General features: G+C 32.6%; 1 protein-coding gene across 1 annotated transcript; it reads right to left on the reverse strand.

Moving 5' to 3' along the window:
* Positions 1-11,081: 11,081 nt before the first annotated feature.
* Positions 11,082-11,674, reverse strand: LOC149532753 (uncharacterized). Its single transcript, XM_089805014.1, has one exon. The coding sequence runs from the start codon at positions 11,557-11,559 to the stop codon at positions 11,263-11,265; it is 297 nt and encodes a 98-aa protein (XP_089661140.1). The 5' UTR covers positions 11,560-11,674; the 3' UTR covers positions 11,082-11,262.
* Positions 11,675-15,845: the final 4,171 nt, after the last annotated feature.

A 15,845-nucleotide genomic window follows, 5' to 3' on the forward strand; every position in this document is an offset into this window, starting at 1 on the left:
TAATTTTGTAGATTTAATGATTTGACTAGTCAACCGTCATAAGTCAGACTTCCAATAATCTACATCAATATTCTTCCGTCTGTATAAATTCCACATCCTTAACCCCGATTTCATACGAGAATCCCTATCTCCCTGAAGGCCGAACGAGTACTCGTACTCTCGCCGGGCATGTTCATGGCAAATGTTCACCAAATCCAGAACAGATTCTCCCGTAGGTTCCTCCCTCTGCACAAAAACCACATCAACAGGTCGAACAGCAGTACTGGTGGGATTCGAACACAAGACCACGTAGGTGTCAACACTCGTGGGCGGCAGAATGTTCCTGTTGTAAACCCGCGTCTGGTCAAAGTAGTCCATAACGGCGCCGAATATGTTTTCCATCTTCTGGAAAGTTGAGATGGAAGAATTATAATTCCACGGCTCAAACATTCTGACGGAGTTTTTATTTTCCGATCTGGCCTGCTGGGAAATGTTAACCCATTCTTTTGCTCTGCATAAAATGCGCTCCAGTGAACGGAGCTCCTCGTCCTGGTTTTGCAGGCGTGTGTTGTGAAGGTCCTCCACATAACACCAGAATTCTTCCTTTGAAACATCGACCAATTCAAGAGGAAAAGTAATCGCCCGGAAACGCCCCCTGAAGTTCATATCTTTTTCTCTTCTTGCAAAAGATTTGCCTTTTGCTTGTCTTTGTTTCAAACCCAACCAATTTATGTGACTTTTGTATTGCTCTGGCTTTCTTTCAAACTCGCCTCTATATACTCATAGCCCAACTATTTTTAGGTTCTTCCCTAATTTGCATCTTTCATGATAATAGTAATCTAAATGATGCATGTCATTACAAAGAGTGGCACTGATAGATAATAAAATGCATGCAAGTTATCAAGTAAGTTTAACTACCTGTGGAAATAAGAATATGGGAATAGGAATACATATTTTCGAATTGTTATTGTAGAATAGAAAATAAGAATATTTATTTTTATTTTTGTTTGGTTCAGTTGGAATTTGATAGGGAATTCACGGACCCAAAAATTTATGTTTTCTAAAATCAATAAAATTAGAATAGGAATACATATTCGAATTTCACCTATTTTAATGAAATTGCAAATACCCATTTTTAGGTCAAAATTGGAATGCCTACTATTCACAATTTCAATTTAGTGCACCAAAGAATTTAAAATTTTAAAAATTTACATATGCCTATTACACTCATATTCCCGCTGCCAAACCTATATCTTAATAAACACATATTTCAGAATTTTTCTTTATTTCATTTTTTTATAGATGAATATTTTTCTTTATCCCCTTATAGATAAATGCATGCAAGTTATCAAGTAAGTTAAGTACAAAGCATATTTAGAATTTTATCTATTCCTATAAATAGATAAATACATGCCCTAGCTGTCATATGATTTAAGGATTTGAATTTCATTTTAAGAGAAATATTGATTGTGAATTTAATTTAATGTTTTTTTAATTTAAATATTGAATCAATATATAATATAAATATAAATTAATATTTTCTAAAATAGTAATATTTATATGAAATCTAAGACATTTTATATAACAAACTCACAATTTATCGTTGTGTTATGTCTTATATAAATCTTGGTTGTCAATTCATATGGTCTAATATATTTTCAACCTATCATATATGAAATTTCAAACTTGCACACAGTTTTTTAAATAGATAAATACAATTTTATTTATTTTTCACATAATTTTTTAAATAGATAAATACAATTTCATTTATTTTGTTCCTCTCAATAGATAAGTACTTGTAATGTTTTGTTGAAAGCCAATTTAACTAAAAAGCATAACTCACAATTAATAATTAAATAAAAGTTTGTATCAAGAGTTATTTAGCTGAAAAGTCAAATACAAAAGGTCAATCTTCCATTCACACTTTGAACACTAATTTCAAATCACACATTCGAACTTTGTAAATCTTTATTTATTTTCTCAATGTCATTGTCTTTTCAAAGATTTCTATCTTTTTAAATTTGCATTTTCATAATAGCTTATAATGGCATCATTGGCCAAGAATGAAAATAAAAATACTAATGATATTTATTCACTATTTTTTTAATTATCTTTTTTTTCTCTCTTTTTAAATATGCATTTTCATAATAGTTTTAAAATAGCAATGTAAATCAGAATGAAAATAAAAGTATTAACAAAATTTAAATTTGTTCATTGTTTTCTAAATTATACTCTATACAATGACAAATACAGATATGGCTACTTTCTCCATAAAATTTGAGAAGTGGCATCCTTTTAAATTGAAAGAACAATTTAATTATTTATTAAAATATTATATTCATGAATTAAGGTTGAAGAAATAAGATATTTGGAAAAAAAAATTGAGGGATTGTTTAAATTAAATTTGAGAGATAGCTGGCCTCAATTTTTTGTTTTTATTAAAATTTGAGAGATTGTTAGAATACATAGGAAAAAATCTATGTGCAAAACTTATTTATTTGAACAAATTAAGTTGAACAAATTCTTCTTGTCTTACTAAAAAATTTATCCTTCTTTTAGTAAAGCTGAATAAATTCTAAACTAGAGGTAGGTGGGGAGAAAAATATTATATCCACAATTTGTAGGATTAATTTTGCAAAGAAACAACTAATTGTATGGTCAAACAAAAATAAGTACTCCACAAACTCTATTTACCTAATATAGTGATTAAATCTCTAAGACTTGTTAATTGTTATGATTTTTATTTAGTATGTGATTTTAATAGCGACGAAAGGAAATTCTTTGAAGTCCTCATATTGTTGCCAGAAATTGAATGATAAATTTATTTTTCAGGGAAGTGTCTAAAATCCAAAGGTATTTGAGTTTCTCTTCTTTGTGATTATCATTTATTAATACTTTGACAATGACCAACGTGAAGGAAATATTATAGAATAGAACTATGAGATGATTGTCCCTTACTTAAAATCAAATCTATAATGAAATGTGATCACTTGTACAAAGGATAAAATAAACTATAAGCTAATATTATTCACTTGAGTTGGAGTCTACTTAAATTTAACAATTAATTCCAATAAATAATAATAACTAAGGTTTTCAAGATTTGTCATATTGGCAATACTAAATGTAAAAATGTATTAAGAAGTTAACAAGACTCATATTATGATGTGAGCATTTAGTTGCCTTAAATAGTATAAACAATTGAACATTAGAAAAATGAATGCTATTCGACAATAAGGAAACTTACTTTTATTTGATTCAATATGAAATTTGATATGAAATATGTTATAAAGTAGAGTTAATTGTGCATGTGAATTTTTATTCTATTGACCTCAATATAAGATGATACAATAATTGTCATAATTGTTTAACACTAATACATATAGCATCTCATATCTTGAGGGGAACTCTAAATGATAGTGTACTCCTGCGTTGGTGTAAAATGATAGTGTGCTCTTGCATTAGGGCATATGGGGTTGAGTAACCTTTTCAAATGGAAACTAATAAACATAATAGTATTGGTCAACTAAGCATGGTAAAATTGATCGTGTATTATTAAAGTGCATTAGAAATTAGAGAAGGTAACCTATGCATGACTCTAATTGGAATTTTATAATGTCCTCAATGGGTAATAAGGTTTATAGAGTTCAATGTGTACTCATTAATAAAATACAAGACTCCTTGTCATAAGGTAATCATTTATAGAGTGGCATTAATTATATGTTACCCTTGAGATATGTGATTATCATGCAAGGAACCAATCCAACTTTAAATTTAGCCCAATGGGCTCAAGTGAAGTATTGATTTTAGGACCTACCAAATGTTCTAGCTTCAATATCCTTGATAAGTAATTACAAGTGCTATCGAATTCTCGCAAAGATTTAGGAAAGGTAATTGTGGAAAGGTATAATTTAAGATCATGATGTCCATAAGCGAGAAGTTATAGTCCATGATTTTTCCATATTAGTAATTGTGATGAGATTATTAACATATCCAAAATAGAAAATAAATGTTGGGATTGGTATAAAAGAGCCTTGTTGGAGCATGCAACATTAATTAAGTAATGGGGAGTAGAATGGGGGAGAGCATGAGCAAGGTGATGTGTGCAACTAGGGTTTCAAATGTTGTATAATCCAACGATGGTGATGGTGGAGAATCGAAAGATGTTGAGCTAGATGAATGGAAGCCCCCCCTGGGCCTACCTCTCGGTGGTTTGCTATGTGTTGTAGTGAACTATAGGTGGATTTAGCAGCAAAGAGGCGGTTTTGGTTGGCATTTTCTTGTGGGTTCTTTGGGAAAAGGGATGTCATTTTCTCTAGTGTGTTTCTTTGTAGAGAGAGCTCCAGTTCTAGTATTTGTGTGTTTCCCTTGGGATAATGGGGGGTCTCCCTTAGCAGCGGCCTCTCTATTTATGAGTTTGGGACACCAGTTTCATGCCTCTCCATGATGCATCCAAGTGTGTTTTGTTGTTGGTGTATCTAGATCTAGGGGCCTTGTGTTGTTTTATTGGTTGGCATTTTTGGGTATCTTCATTATGCCCTTTTAGTGGTTTTCTTGTTAGTTCTTGGTGTTCCCTAGGAACAATGGGGAACTTGGACATGAAGGTATTTTTTATTACATATGGGAAGCCATATTTTTCCCCCTTCTTGGTACATCTAGGGGTGTTCCACTTTTGAGTTTGCTAGATTTGGGGGATTGTTGGTGTGTTAGTGGTTGCAGTTATGGATCTCTCCATTCTTCCTTCTTATCGAGCCTTGATGCTTCTTTCATGATTTTGTAGGGGATATTTGGTGTAAGGAGGGAATTGAAGAGCTAGGGCCAAAGACACTCCTAACTATCCAACCTCCTTGCTAAGTAAACACAACAGAAGAAAACACATAGAAAACAACACCAAGGAGATAGAGAGAACAAAAACCTTTTATTGATTCATCAAGTTAGCAACATACATGCCCCACTGTAAGGCCTTCTAGGTTATGCTTAGATACAAAATATAACTTAAAGATCCACAATCTAGGTTCAAATTCGCAATTCTAGAAACATGTCTCTCTAAGTCTCTCCCTAAACTAAACCAAATACCTCTACTTATACTTTCCAAAATGACTTACAGAAGATTCTAGATCATTACATAATAGAAAGGTTGACCTCAAAATGGTTTGTACTCATCTTAAGACAAGATCATATCATTAAATTCATGATCCAAATTAGATACATAAGTTGACTCATACTAAGAACCAATCATAGGAAAACTTGGTCAAAGAAGGACTTGAGCATTAGAAAAATAATAGGTTCACTCAGCACATGAAGGAACACTTGGTAAACACCGAACAACTTGGTAAAACACTATAGGAACTTAGTCAACACTGAACAACTTGGTCAACATTGTTGGAACTTAGTTAACACTAGACAACTCAGTTAACACTGTTGAAACTTAGTTAACAATGGACATCTCAGTTAACACTGTTGGAACTTGGTTAAAACTACTAGAATGAAAAAAAGAGCAGGATTACAAAGCAACCCAAGATACTCTTGCATCAATATTGCCTAGTTTCTTAGGTGGGCTTTTTTTTTTCCCTTACTTTTAGTTACTAGGTGGTTGTTGTTTTGATAGAGATGAAGACTCATCTTTGGTTTCAAAAGCACCCTTGGTTAGCTTTTTTGTTTGAGGATTAGTTCATGTTGTTGTCTATTATGTGCACAACTCTTATTGAGGCGGAGATATCATCTATTAAGGTGGTGATATGTTATGTGGGTGTTGTTGATAATGGGTTGAGCATTCCTCCTCATTTGATCAATGATTGGAAGGTGGAGTGGTTTCAAAAAAAGGTACTTTGGAGGATTATATTCCTCCTCATTATCCCTATGTTGGGATTCATTGTTCTTAAGGTGGAAGAAAGCTATGCTGAGAGGAATGCTTCTTCTATTCTTCTCTTGTGGGTTTGGGGTGTTCCTTCAAAGTGGAATTGGAGTTTTCTAGTTGGTTTCCCCATGATCTTGATTGGGAGATTGACTCCTATAGAGGTGGAGCTCATTCTCGTGTTTTTGGTGGTGGAGGTTAATTTTGCTAAAGGGGAAGGTACCTTGGTTTTCATTAAAGATAGGGTTGATGTTTGGGAGTTTCTCTCCCTAACATTGGTTTTAGGATCTTTCTTCCCCCTACTGCTATTGTTGAGGACCCCTTTTCTATTGAGGTGGGAAGGTAGTTTGTAGGGGCAAGGTAGAGGATTTTCGGGAAGGTTGACCTAAACTAGTGGTTCTATTGGCTATGGACCTATAACTATGAGGGAGAAAGAATAATAAACTACCTATTTCCTGAGGTTGGGTTCTTGGCCTTCTAAGGAATAATTTATTTCCCCTATTTGTTTATTTTCCTCTTATGACTGGGTTGTTTCTATTAGTTTTAAAGCGATCATTTGTTCTCTTTGTTCTTGTTTTTTGTTTAAGAATGCAACTAGTATGAGGACTTGTCTGATGTTGATCCTTAGCAATATGGACTATGGTTGGTGAGTTTTCCACATTTGGACCTTAGTTGATGTCTCTCTGGATGTCTATCACTAGGTGTTGTTAATATATTTTTTAACAATGTCTCTAAATATATGTTATTTGTACCACGGGTCAGGACCTTCTTGCTGCTCTTTATAAATAAAAACATGAATTAAGTAATACTTGATTATGAGAACTTGTGTGTAGATGTCTTTTGAGAATCCTTGTGAGGAGAACTACATCAAGCTAGGTGTTGGTGTTTTTCCCTATTTAACCCTTTCCTCTTTAATATGATTTTGATGAGATCTAATTGGATAATAGTGTTATTCCCTATTAAACTTTTCCTCTTTAATAGGATTTTGATGAGATCTAATTGGGTAATAGTGTTATTCCCTATTTAAGCCTTTCCTCTTTAATAGGATTTTGATGAGATCTAATTGGGTAATAGGCTTTAGATGAGACCAAAATGAGTAATAATGGGTTATGCAAGAGTTATAAAAGAGATTATTACATAATGTGGTTCAACAAAAAGAAAAAAGTAAACGTTAATTAGGTTAACTATTGTGTAGTTGGTATTTACTTATGGGAATGTGATGAGTCAAGACCATAATCTATTTTTTATATGTAATTACTAGATGTGATTGAGATATTTAATCAAATAACTATAAGAGGGTAGTCAATCCTTGATAATTCAATTTTGATCTATGATCTTCTTGCTCTAAACTAGGAATCTCTATTCTACTTATAATACTAAGCCAAGTACATAAGCCCTAAATTTAATGGGAATGGATGAGAGTTTGAACTCTACAAAGGAAGAGTTAGTGGTTTTTATTCCTCTAGCTTGCAAACTAATCCTTTCTATTTGGTGTATAAATTTGTATTCATCTATTCCTCTATATTTGGTGTATAGATTTGTATTCATCTAGCACATATACTAATCCTCTTTATCTAAAGTTGTCACCAAAGGATAAATCTCGTGACCCACTTAAGATAAGATTATCTACTCAAGATTAAATCTATTAAAAGAGTGTGTTATGACAGTAGACTATCAATAATACTATCTAGCTAGTAGATGGTTCTTATTTCTTAGGATATACTTGGTAATGTCTTTTGAGAAACCTTGTGAGGAGAAGTATGTTAGGCTAAGTATTGGTTTCATTACTTGTTTAACCCTTTTCTCTTTCGTAGGTATTAATGATTATGAAAGAGATAAGAAAATAACTTATATGTATTACATAATGTGCTTGAATAGAAAGGCAAAGGAAATTGAGTTAATTATTGTATACTTCATATCTACTTAAGGTTGTTGATTCAAGACCATGATGTCTTGATTATATGCAATTCTAGATGTGATTAAAATACTTAATTCCGTAATTATAAAAATTTGTATAGGCACTCCTGGATTATTCATTTTTGGTCTATGATCTGCTTCTTTTGAATTATGAACCTCTCTGAACTACTTATAATACTAAGCCAAGTACAAGCATATAATTTTATGGAAACATATAAGAGTTTGGACCTCCCTCTAGCATACAAAATAATCATTTCTAGTCATTTCTAGTTGGTGTAGAGATTTGTATTCCTTTTGAATTATGAACCTCTCTTCTACTTATAATACTAAGCCAAGTACAAGTATATGGAAACATATAAGAGTTTGGACCTCCCTCTAGCATACAAACTAGTCATTTCTAGTCATTTCTATTTGGTGTAGAGATTTGTATTCTTCTAACACATAGACTAGTCCACTCTATCTATTTCATGTAGAGATTAGATCCTCTTGATCTAAAGTGGTCACCAAAAGAATAAATCATGTTATCCTCTTAAGATAATATTGTCATTTCTATTTGGTGTATCTATTTCATGTTCTCTCTATCTAAGGTGGTCACCAAAAGAAGATTTTAAATCATGTTAACCTCTTAAGATAAAATTATCATTTCTATTTGGTGTAGAGATTTGTATTCCGTGTAGAGATTTGTATTCCTCTAGCACATAGAGGAGTCCACTCTATCTATTTCTATTTGGTGTAGAGCACATAGACTAGTCTATTCCTCTAGCACATAGACTAGTCCACTCTATTTATTCTATTTGGTGTATAGCACATAGACTAGTCTATTCCTCTACCTCTAGCACATAGATTAGTCCACTCTATTTATTCTATTTGGTGTAGAGCACATAGACTAGTCTATTCCTCTACCTCTAGCACATAGACTAGTCCACTCTATTTATTCTATTTGGTGTAGAGATTTGTATTCCTCTATTTATTCTAGACTAGTCCACTCTATTTATTCTATTTGGTGTAGAGATTTGTATTCCTCTATTTATTCTATTTGGTGTAGAGATTTGTATTCCTCTAGCACATAGAGGAGTCCACTCTATCTACTTCATGTAGAGATTAGGTCCTTTCTATTTAAGGTGGTCACCAAAAGAATAAATCATGTTAGTGTAGAGATTTGTATTCCTCTAGCACATAGAGGAGTCCACTCTATCTACTTCATGTAGAGATTAGGTCCTTTCTATTTAAGGTGGTCACCAAAAGAATAAATCATGTTACCCTCCTAAGAAAAAAGAGTGTATTGTGATAATAGAGTATCATCCATACCTAGGTGAGTGTATTGTGATAGAGTATCATCCATACCACGTAGGTTGCATGCAAGAGAGGGATTCTCATGTTGTATAGGGAATTGGATTAATTTTGCCTAAGATAATGTAGGTTTGCAGGTCAATTTTATTCCATTGATGGATGTCCTCACCATATGTCTAGTCGTTTCTATTTGGTGTAGATACTTGTATTCATCTATCAGTATCTAGGAGTCCTGACTATCTATTCGGTGTAGAGATTGGTCCTCTCTATCTCCTCTCCATCTAAGGTGATCATCAAAGGATAAATCTTATGACCCTCTTAAGATAAGCTTGTCAACTTTGAGACTTTTTATTTTGTAGTCAAAGGAGTGTATTGTGATAATATAGTATCAATCATACCACCGAGATAATTGATTGTTGGTTTCATGCAAGCAAGAGATTCCTATGTTGATTTCATTTGATTTCATTCAAGCAAGGGATTCCCATGTTGATCTAGGGTAAATGGTTTTAATACGCTTTTTTAAAGAAACAAGTAACCCGCGTGATCAAACAAAATAACTGTTCAACAAACTCTACTTATCCAAACATAGTGATGATATTTCCTAAACAAGGCTAATCAACATAGAACCGAACCCTCATTTATTTAACCCAAATTCTAAAATTTTAGAACATCATGTCAAACAACTATCCTTTCTTAACTCGCATTTCTAGACTGAATTGTTTCACATTAATTTATCGTAGAACGAAGAGGTTATTATTTCTTTACAATACTAATAAAATTAAGAAATGAAAATTTGGTTGTCAGTACCTAGCAAAGGAAATTTCACAGTGCGAAAAAATCAGCTGTAATTTAAACCCCATCAGAAGCCTTCCTTACACAAACTACCAGAACAAAAAAAATAAAAATAAAAATTTATTCATCACTTATCCAACTCAGATGGGAAAAACAAAAAGATTGTCATGGTTACAGTATATGTCTAGGAAAATCCAAAAGAAAAGCATTTAGCAAATTCAGAGCACTGGCAACGACCCAACTAATTGAAAACAGGGAAACCCACTCATTTTCCCTCCTTTAAAGTTAATGGAACAATGCCTTACAACCAAACCAAATATCAGCCACAATTTTACCTCCGTTAGCAGCCTTCCTTACCCAAACTACCATTAGAAAAATCACCCATTTATTCATCACTGATCTAACTGGGATCAAGGAAGTAGATTGGCATGGATAGGCTCCAAGTATTTAAAGAAAATTCAATATAAAAGCATTTAGCAAATCCATAGCATTAGCAACGACCGAACTACTCATCTGTTCCAATCCAACAAACAGAAGATCTCCATGATATTGGACTGTTATGGCTGATCAATAATAATTTTGTACTTGATTCATAAGACCGAATACTACATAACTTGACAAACCACCGTTAAAAAACCCTTGAAACCAATAACAATGCATGACACAAATAATGCATAACAGGGAAACAAACTTATTTTCCAAACTCATCTGATCCAGTCCAACAGACAACAAATCTTCATGACAATGGGCTGCCATGGATTGAACAATGATAATTTTGTATTTAATTTGTAGCACCCAATAACCCAATGCTTCATAAGTTGGCAAAACACCATTAAAAGGGCACTTGTAACCAAAACAAAAGCACTAACATGTAAACAAACCTATTTTTCAAACCCATATGATCCGGTCATATGATGGGCTGTTATGGTTTATTAATGATAATCTTGTATTTGATTGAAATAGACCCACTAATCTAATACTTCCATAACTTGACAAAACAACAAAAACACACCTGAAACCAAACCAAAAGCATGCCCCAATTAATGCAATCCACCAGACAACAAATCTCCATGATAATGAGCTGTTATCATGGTTGATCAATGAAAATTTTATATTTGATGAGACCCAGTAAACCAATAATTAAATAACTTGACAAAACGTCATCTTAAACACTATCAAACCAAATCAAAAGAATGGTCCAATTAATGGATTCTTAGGGACAACAAAACTCCACCATAATGGGCTGTTAAGATTGATCAACGAAAATTTTGTATTTGATTCATAAGACCCAGTAAAACAATACTTACATAACTTGACAAAAACCATTTAAAACACATGAAATCAAGCCACAAATGAACATCCATGGATTCTAATCACTCCTGGATCTAAAACTCCCAGTGAAAGCTGTGCTCACTGGGCAGAGATCTTTAAGTTCAACGAGAATCAGAAGCACCCACAGTGGACTTAATAACTTCAGAAGGAGGCTTCTCAGGCTTCTTGAGAACTAAAAGAGAGGCCCATCCAATAGCACCAACAACAGCAATGCCTGCAACAGCCATTGTGAGAGTGCTATACTTGTTCAATCCTAGCCGTCCACGTGGATGGAGGATGTTGCCTGGATGCTGCCCTGGTGGCCTCTTTGACTTCTGAGCCCCTATCTTCTCCACATCTTCTGGTTTCATATAATGTGTATCCACATTGCTTCTCCATCCCTCCTTCTCTGCTGCCATTGCAGATAAAACCCTAATAAAACCCAGATAAAACCCCCTTATAAAGCTAGATGAAACCCTAGAAAAAACCAGATGAAAGCCTTATAAACCCAGATGAAGGTTTCTCAAAAGAAAATGAGTGGTGCAGTTGCCCTTCAAGATCAATAAAGTAGAAATGTATGAGAGTGGAAGTAAGAGGTACGTGTAAAAATGCCATGCAACGAGGCAGTCATGCAAAAGTTTGGGCTACGTGAATCATCTTGTAGATGCCACGCACGCCACTTTATTATTTTCATCTCTTTTGAGTGAGCAACAAATGGCAAATATATAGATAACATTGTTCGTATCAGACGTTGTTCAGCTGGGTTTGGATATGGCAAAGATGGATGATGTTTGGCAATGGGAAATTAGATCTTATCCTAGTGGAATAAATACAATGGATTATGATGTTTAGTTTGATTAAAGAATGTGGATTTTCATTCAAAAATAGTTAAAGATTTAATTTGTTATTTGTTTGAAATGTTAGATGGGATCAAGATTAGATCTAGATAAGTCTTTCTTGTCATGAATTTTTCCTAATTTACTCTTTTTTAAACTTTGATTAATGAATAAATTTATACACATTTATGAAGATTTTATATTATATGAAGGATGTTGACCAGGCCACTAAGGCTGCTCCTAATAGCTGGACTGTTCCTAGTCCACCTCCCAATCCCAAAGATGATTGGGGATCCCATGTAATGTCCCCATTTTAGCAGTTGACCAAGTGTGTGTGTGTTAGCCTTGTTCTACATGGTCTCAAGGGCTAACGAAGGGTTTAATGGGATCCTGGAGTGTTTTGACTTAGTCATTTCTAGTTTGGGCCAAAACAAAGTTGATTTACTCAGTTTCAAGCATACTTACTATTTTTAGTAAGTCGGCAGGACACAGTGCAGGTCAATTTTGGTGATTGGATTCGATACTCCTTGGTGAGAGCTTTCCGATGAGCTATCACTCGCATTATTCGGAGTCTGATTGCTAATACATTTTAATGCCTGAAGTTTTATTAAAGTAACATCTAATTTAATTGTAAAATATTAAAGTGTTACTTTAATATTTATTTTTTGGTGATGTGTACCCAAGGGAGACATAAGGGGTGTTTTAATATATGTTTTACATATTACACATCTTTTATCCCACATTGCCCATATGAGTTGAGCGGACCCTTGGAAATAGAATAAAAGGAGGCATTTGTGGCTTCATTAGGCAGGTTGAATATGAGAAGAAATTGGTGTGTGAGTTGCAGCTCTGTTCTTGGCATTTGAGGACGTCTATCCTCTCTTGTAACATTGTAAACGTCATTCCCTTGGTCCCTTGGGGTTTGGCCTTTGGAATTATTTGTTATTGGTTTCATTATCAGGTAGTTTAGTTGCATTTCCGGCTACAGGTAGATTTGGTATTTTGCTCATATCTTCTTCACTACTTGTCCGACACTTATGCTGCTTTGAGGGAATGGTATTATGAAGATAGTGGATTGATTGAAGGACAAAGTATTGTAGCAGCAAGTTCAAAAGCATGGGCTGGAGTATTATGTCAATACTGCTGAAGTAATTAGTGAGTTGATAAATCTGACATGTATTTGGTTTTATGAATTCTGAAAATAACATTTTATTAGCAGTAGTTCATTTCCACTTTGCATATCATTGTAGTTTCTTTCTTGCTTATGTTGTATGATACCAATTCCATGCATGAAACACAACAAACAAATAAACGTTTGATTTCCGGAGTTATAAGGGGTTTAAAACATTAAACGAAAAAATAAGAAGTTGAATGCAAACTGTTTGACATAACTCCTTTCAGCAATTTGGTTTAGTTTTTGGGACATCCAGGGGTGCCCATTACATTCCATGATCGTGATGAGCCACCTCCCTCAACAAGCACTACTTTAGGTGATTTTGTATCCCTCGACTCTTTTTTGTGAATTGTAATCTTAATATATTATTTATTAATAGAAAAGGACTATTCATAAATAAATAAATAAGAGCTCAAGTATAATAAAGTGAGGCATGTAGATTTAATACTTGTTTTAAGTTTTAATAAATTAAATCTAAATGTTTTACTATTAGTAATTTTAGTAATATTCTAGGAGGGAAAAGGGTATAAATCATATATATGAATAAATTGTCTGTTAATATGTATTGATTTGTCTTTTGAATTGTATTGATTCATCTTTTGAATCTAGATTTGATTAAGTGTATTATAGAAAATTTAATGTATTGTCTATTTGAATGATTTCCTTCTAGTTTACTATTTTCTAATATTTGAGTAATGACTACATTCATATATATCCATAAGGACTTTTCATTATATCATAAGAATAAAAGATTTATAATGTCAAATCCAAAATATATTTGAAAGAAGTACAAGTACAATGCATATTGTCCATAGAACATGAGCTATGTAAATGTTTTACTTGTTTCATTGCACCAAAATTAAATGTTTTACTATAAGTTCATTTTTTAATAATCTAGAAGAAGAGAAGGATGTGTCATGGATGTGCAAAATGATTTCTAATTCAAATGCCTTTAAATATTAGCACATAACATTGTGTTTTGAAAAATGTGTGATATTGATTATCATATTTATAAATATCTAAAAAGGTTTTTTTATATATAACAAGAATAAATATTTTACTATATCAAATCCTTAAAAATATTTTAAAGAGCTCAACTACAATGCATAAGGTCCATGTAATAAGGTATGTAGATTTCTAAATTTTTTTAGTACACCAAAGTCAAATGGTTCAGTGTTAGTGGACTATCATAATATTGTACAAGAAAGAAAGATGTGAATCATGGATGTGCAAAAATAAATTCAAATGAATGTCTTTAAATTTAAACACATATCATCAAATTTTGGAAAGTGTGTACTATTGATTACTATATTTATAAAAGTTTCATTTATCACAGGAATAAAATGCCTACAATGTCAAATCCTTAAAAAAATTGATAGGGTTCAAGTACAATACGTAAGGTCCACAAAATAAGGCATGCAAATTTCTAGTACACCAAACTCAGATGTTTCATTATTAGTTCCTTTCTTAATACTCTAAGAGAAGAGTGTATGTGAATCATTGATGTGCAAAATGGATTCTAGTTGAACGCCTTGAAATATTAGCACATAGTATCAAGTTGTGGAAAATATATATTATTGATGACCATATTTATAAATATCTAGAATGGTTAAATTCATACAATAGAATAATAAAAAATTTACAGTGGTGCATTCTAAAAAATATCTAAAAGAGCTCAAGTACAATGCATAATGTCCACAAAATACAATGTGTAGATTTCTTACTTGTCTCAGTACACTAAGTTAAAATGTTTCAAACTTATAAATCTTTTTTTACATTCTAAAAGGAGAGAGGATGTGAATCATCAATGTGCAAAATGAATGCTAGTGAATTTACCTTTAAATATTAGCACATAACATCATATTTTGAAAAATGTTTATTGTTAGGTTGCCATATTAATAAATACCCAAAGGCTTTCCATTATTGTTGTAAAAAATGGTGAAGAAAACTTACAATAAGAACGTAAATTGATTATTTATTAAAATCTAAAACCAAAAATTAACCCTTACTAAAGTGATTGTAGAATCAAACAAGATCTAGAAATCCATTAGACATTAAACACTAGATGTACATGGAGAAATCCTTTTGAAAAAATAATCCACCACATAAAGAGAGGTAGGATATTACTAATCCAATCGAGACTACAATAGCAATATGCTTCTCTGTAGACTCATGTAGAAATATGACAACACTTTTTTACCCTAGAAACTAAACAAGACTGAATGAATAACTCTAGCTCAAGGCCCCCAATTTATAAGAATTTGTGAGGATGAATAGCATTTTTTGTATCATAAAATATAATACAATAAAATCATCCAGAAAAACCTCACACTCACCCACAAAAATAGTCTCTTGTGCATACTTTTACAACTATAATAAGCCATCTCTCATGCATGTCCACTTGTGTAAGGAATTTGTTGTAAATTGTTATAAGTGTTGTTATAAAATATTATGATTTTTTTTATAACCATAATAGATACTCTTACAACCTCTAAAAAGTTTCCAAATACCTCAAAATAGAATATTATAGGAGGGGTCATCTAGTTGTTTCATACTTTTCCTTTGCATGGTCTCTTTTACCACTACTAGTTAAATAGTTTTATGTCTTATGGGTAAATTAGAAAACATATTAGGAAAATAATAAATTAAGGATTTATACGATGACACCTAAATCCTAATAGTTTCCCACTTGACA

This window comes from Cupressus sempervirens, chromosome 10, assembly GCF_028749045.1.
Source record: "Cupressus sempervirens isolate cs-2001-9-10 chromosome 10, ASM2874904v1, whole genome shotgun sequence".
Classification (NCBI taxonomy): Eukaryota; Viridiplantae; Streptophyta; class Pinopsida; order Cupressales; family Cupressaceae; genus Cupressus; species Cupressus sempervirens.

Excerpts from the sequence above, each read along its gene's own strand:
- LOC149532753 (XM_089805014.1), bottom strand. The coding sequence starts at position 11,559 with ATGGCAGCAGAGAAGGAGGGATGGAGAAGCAATGTGGATACACATTAT.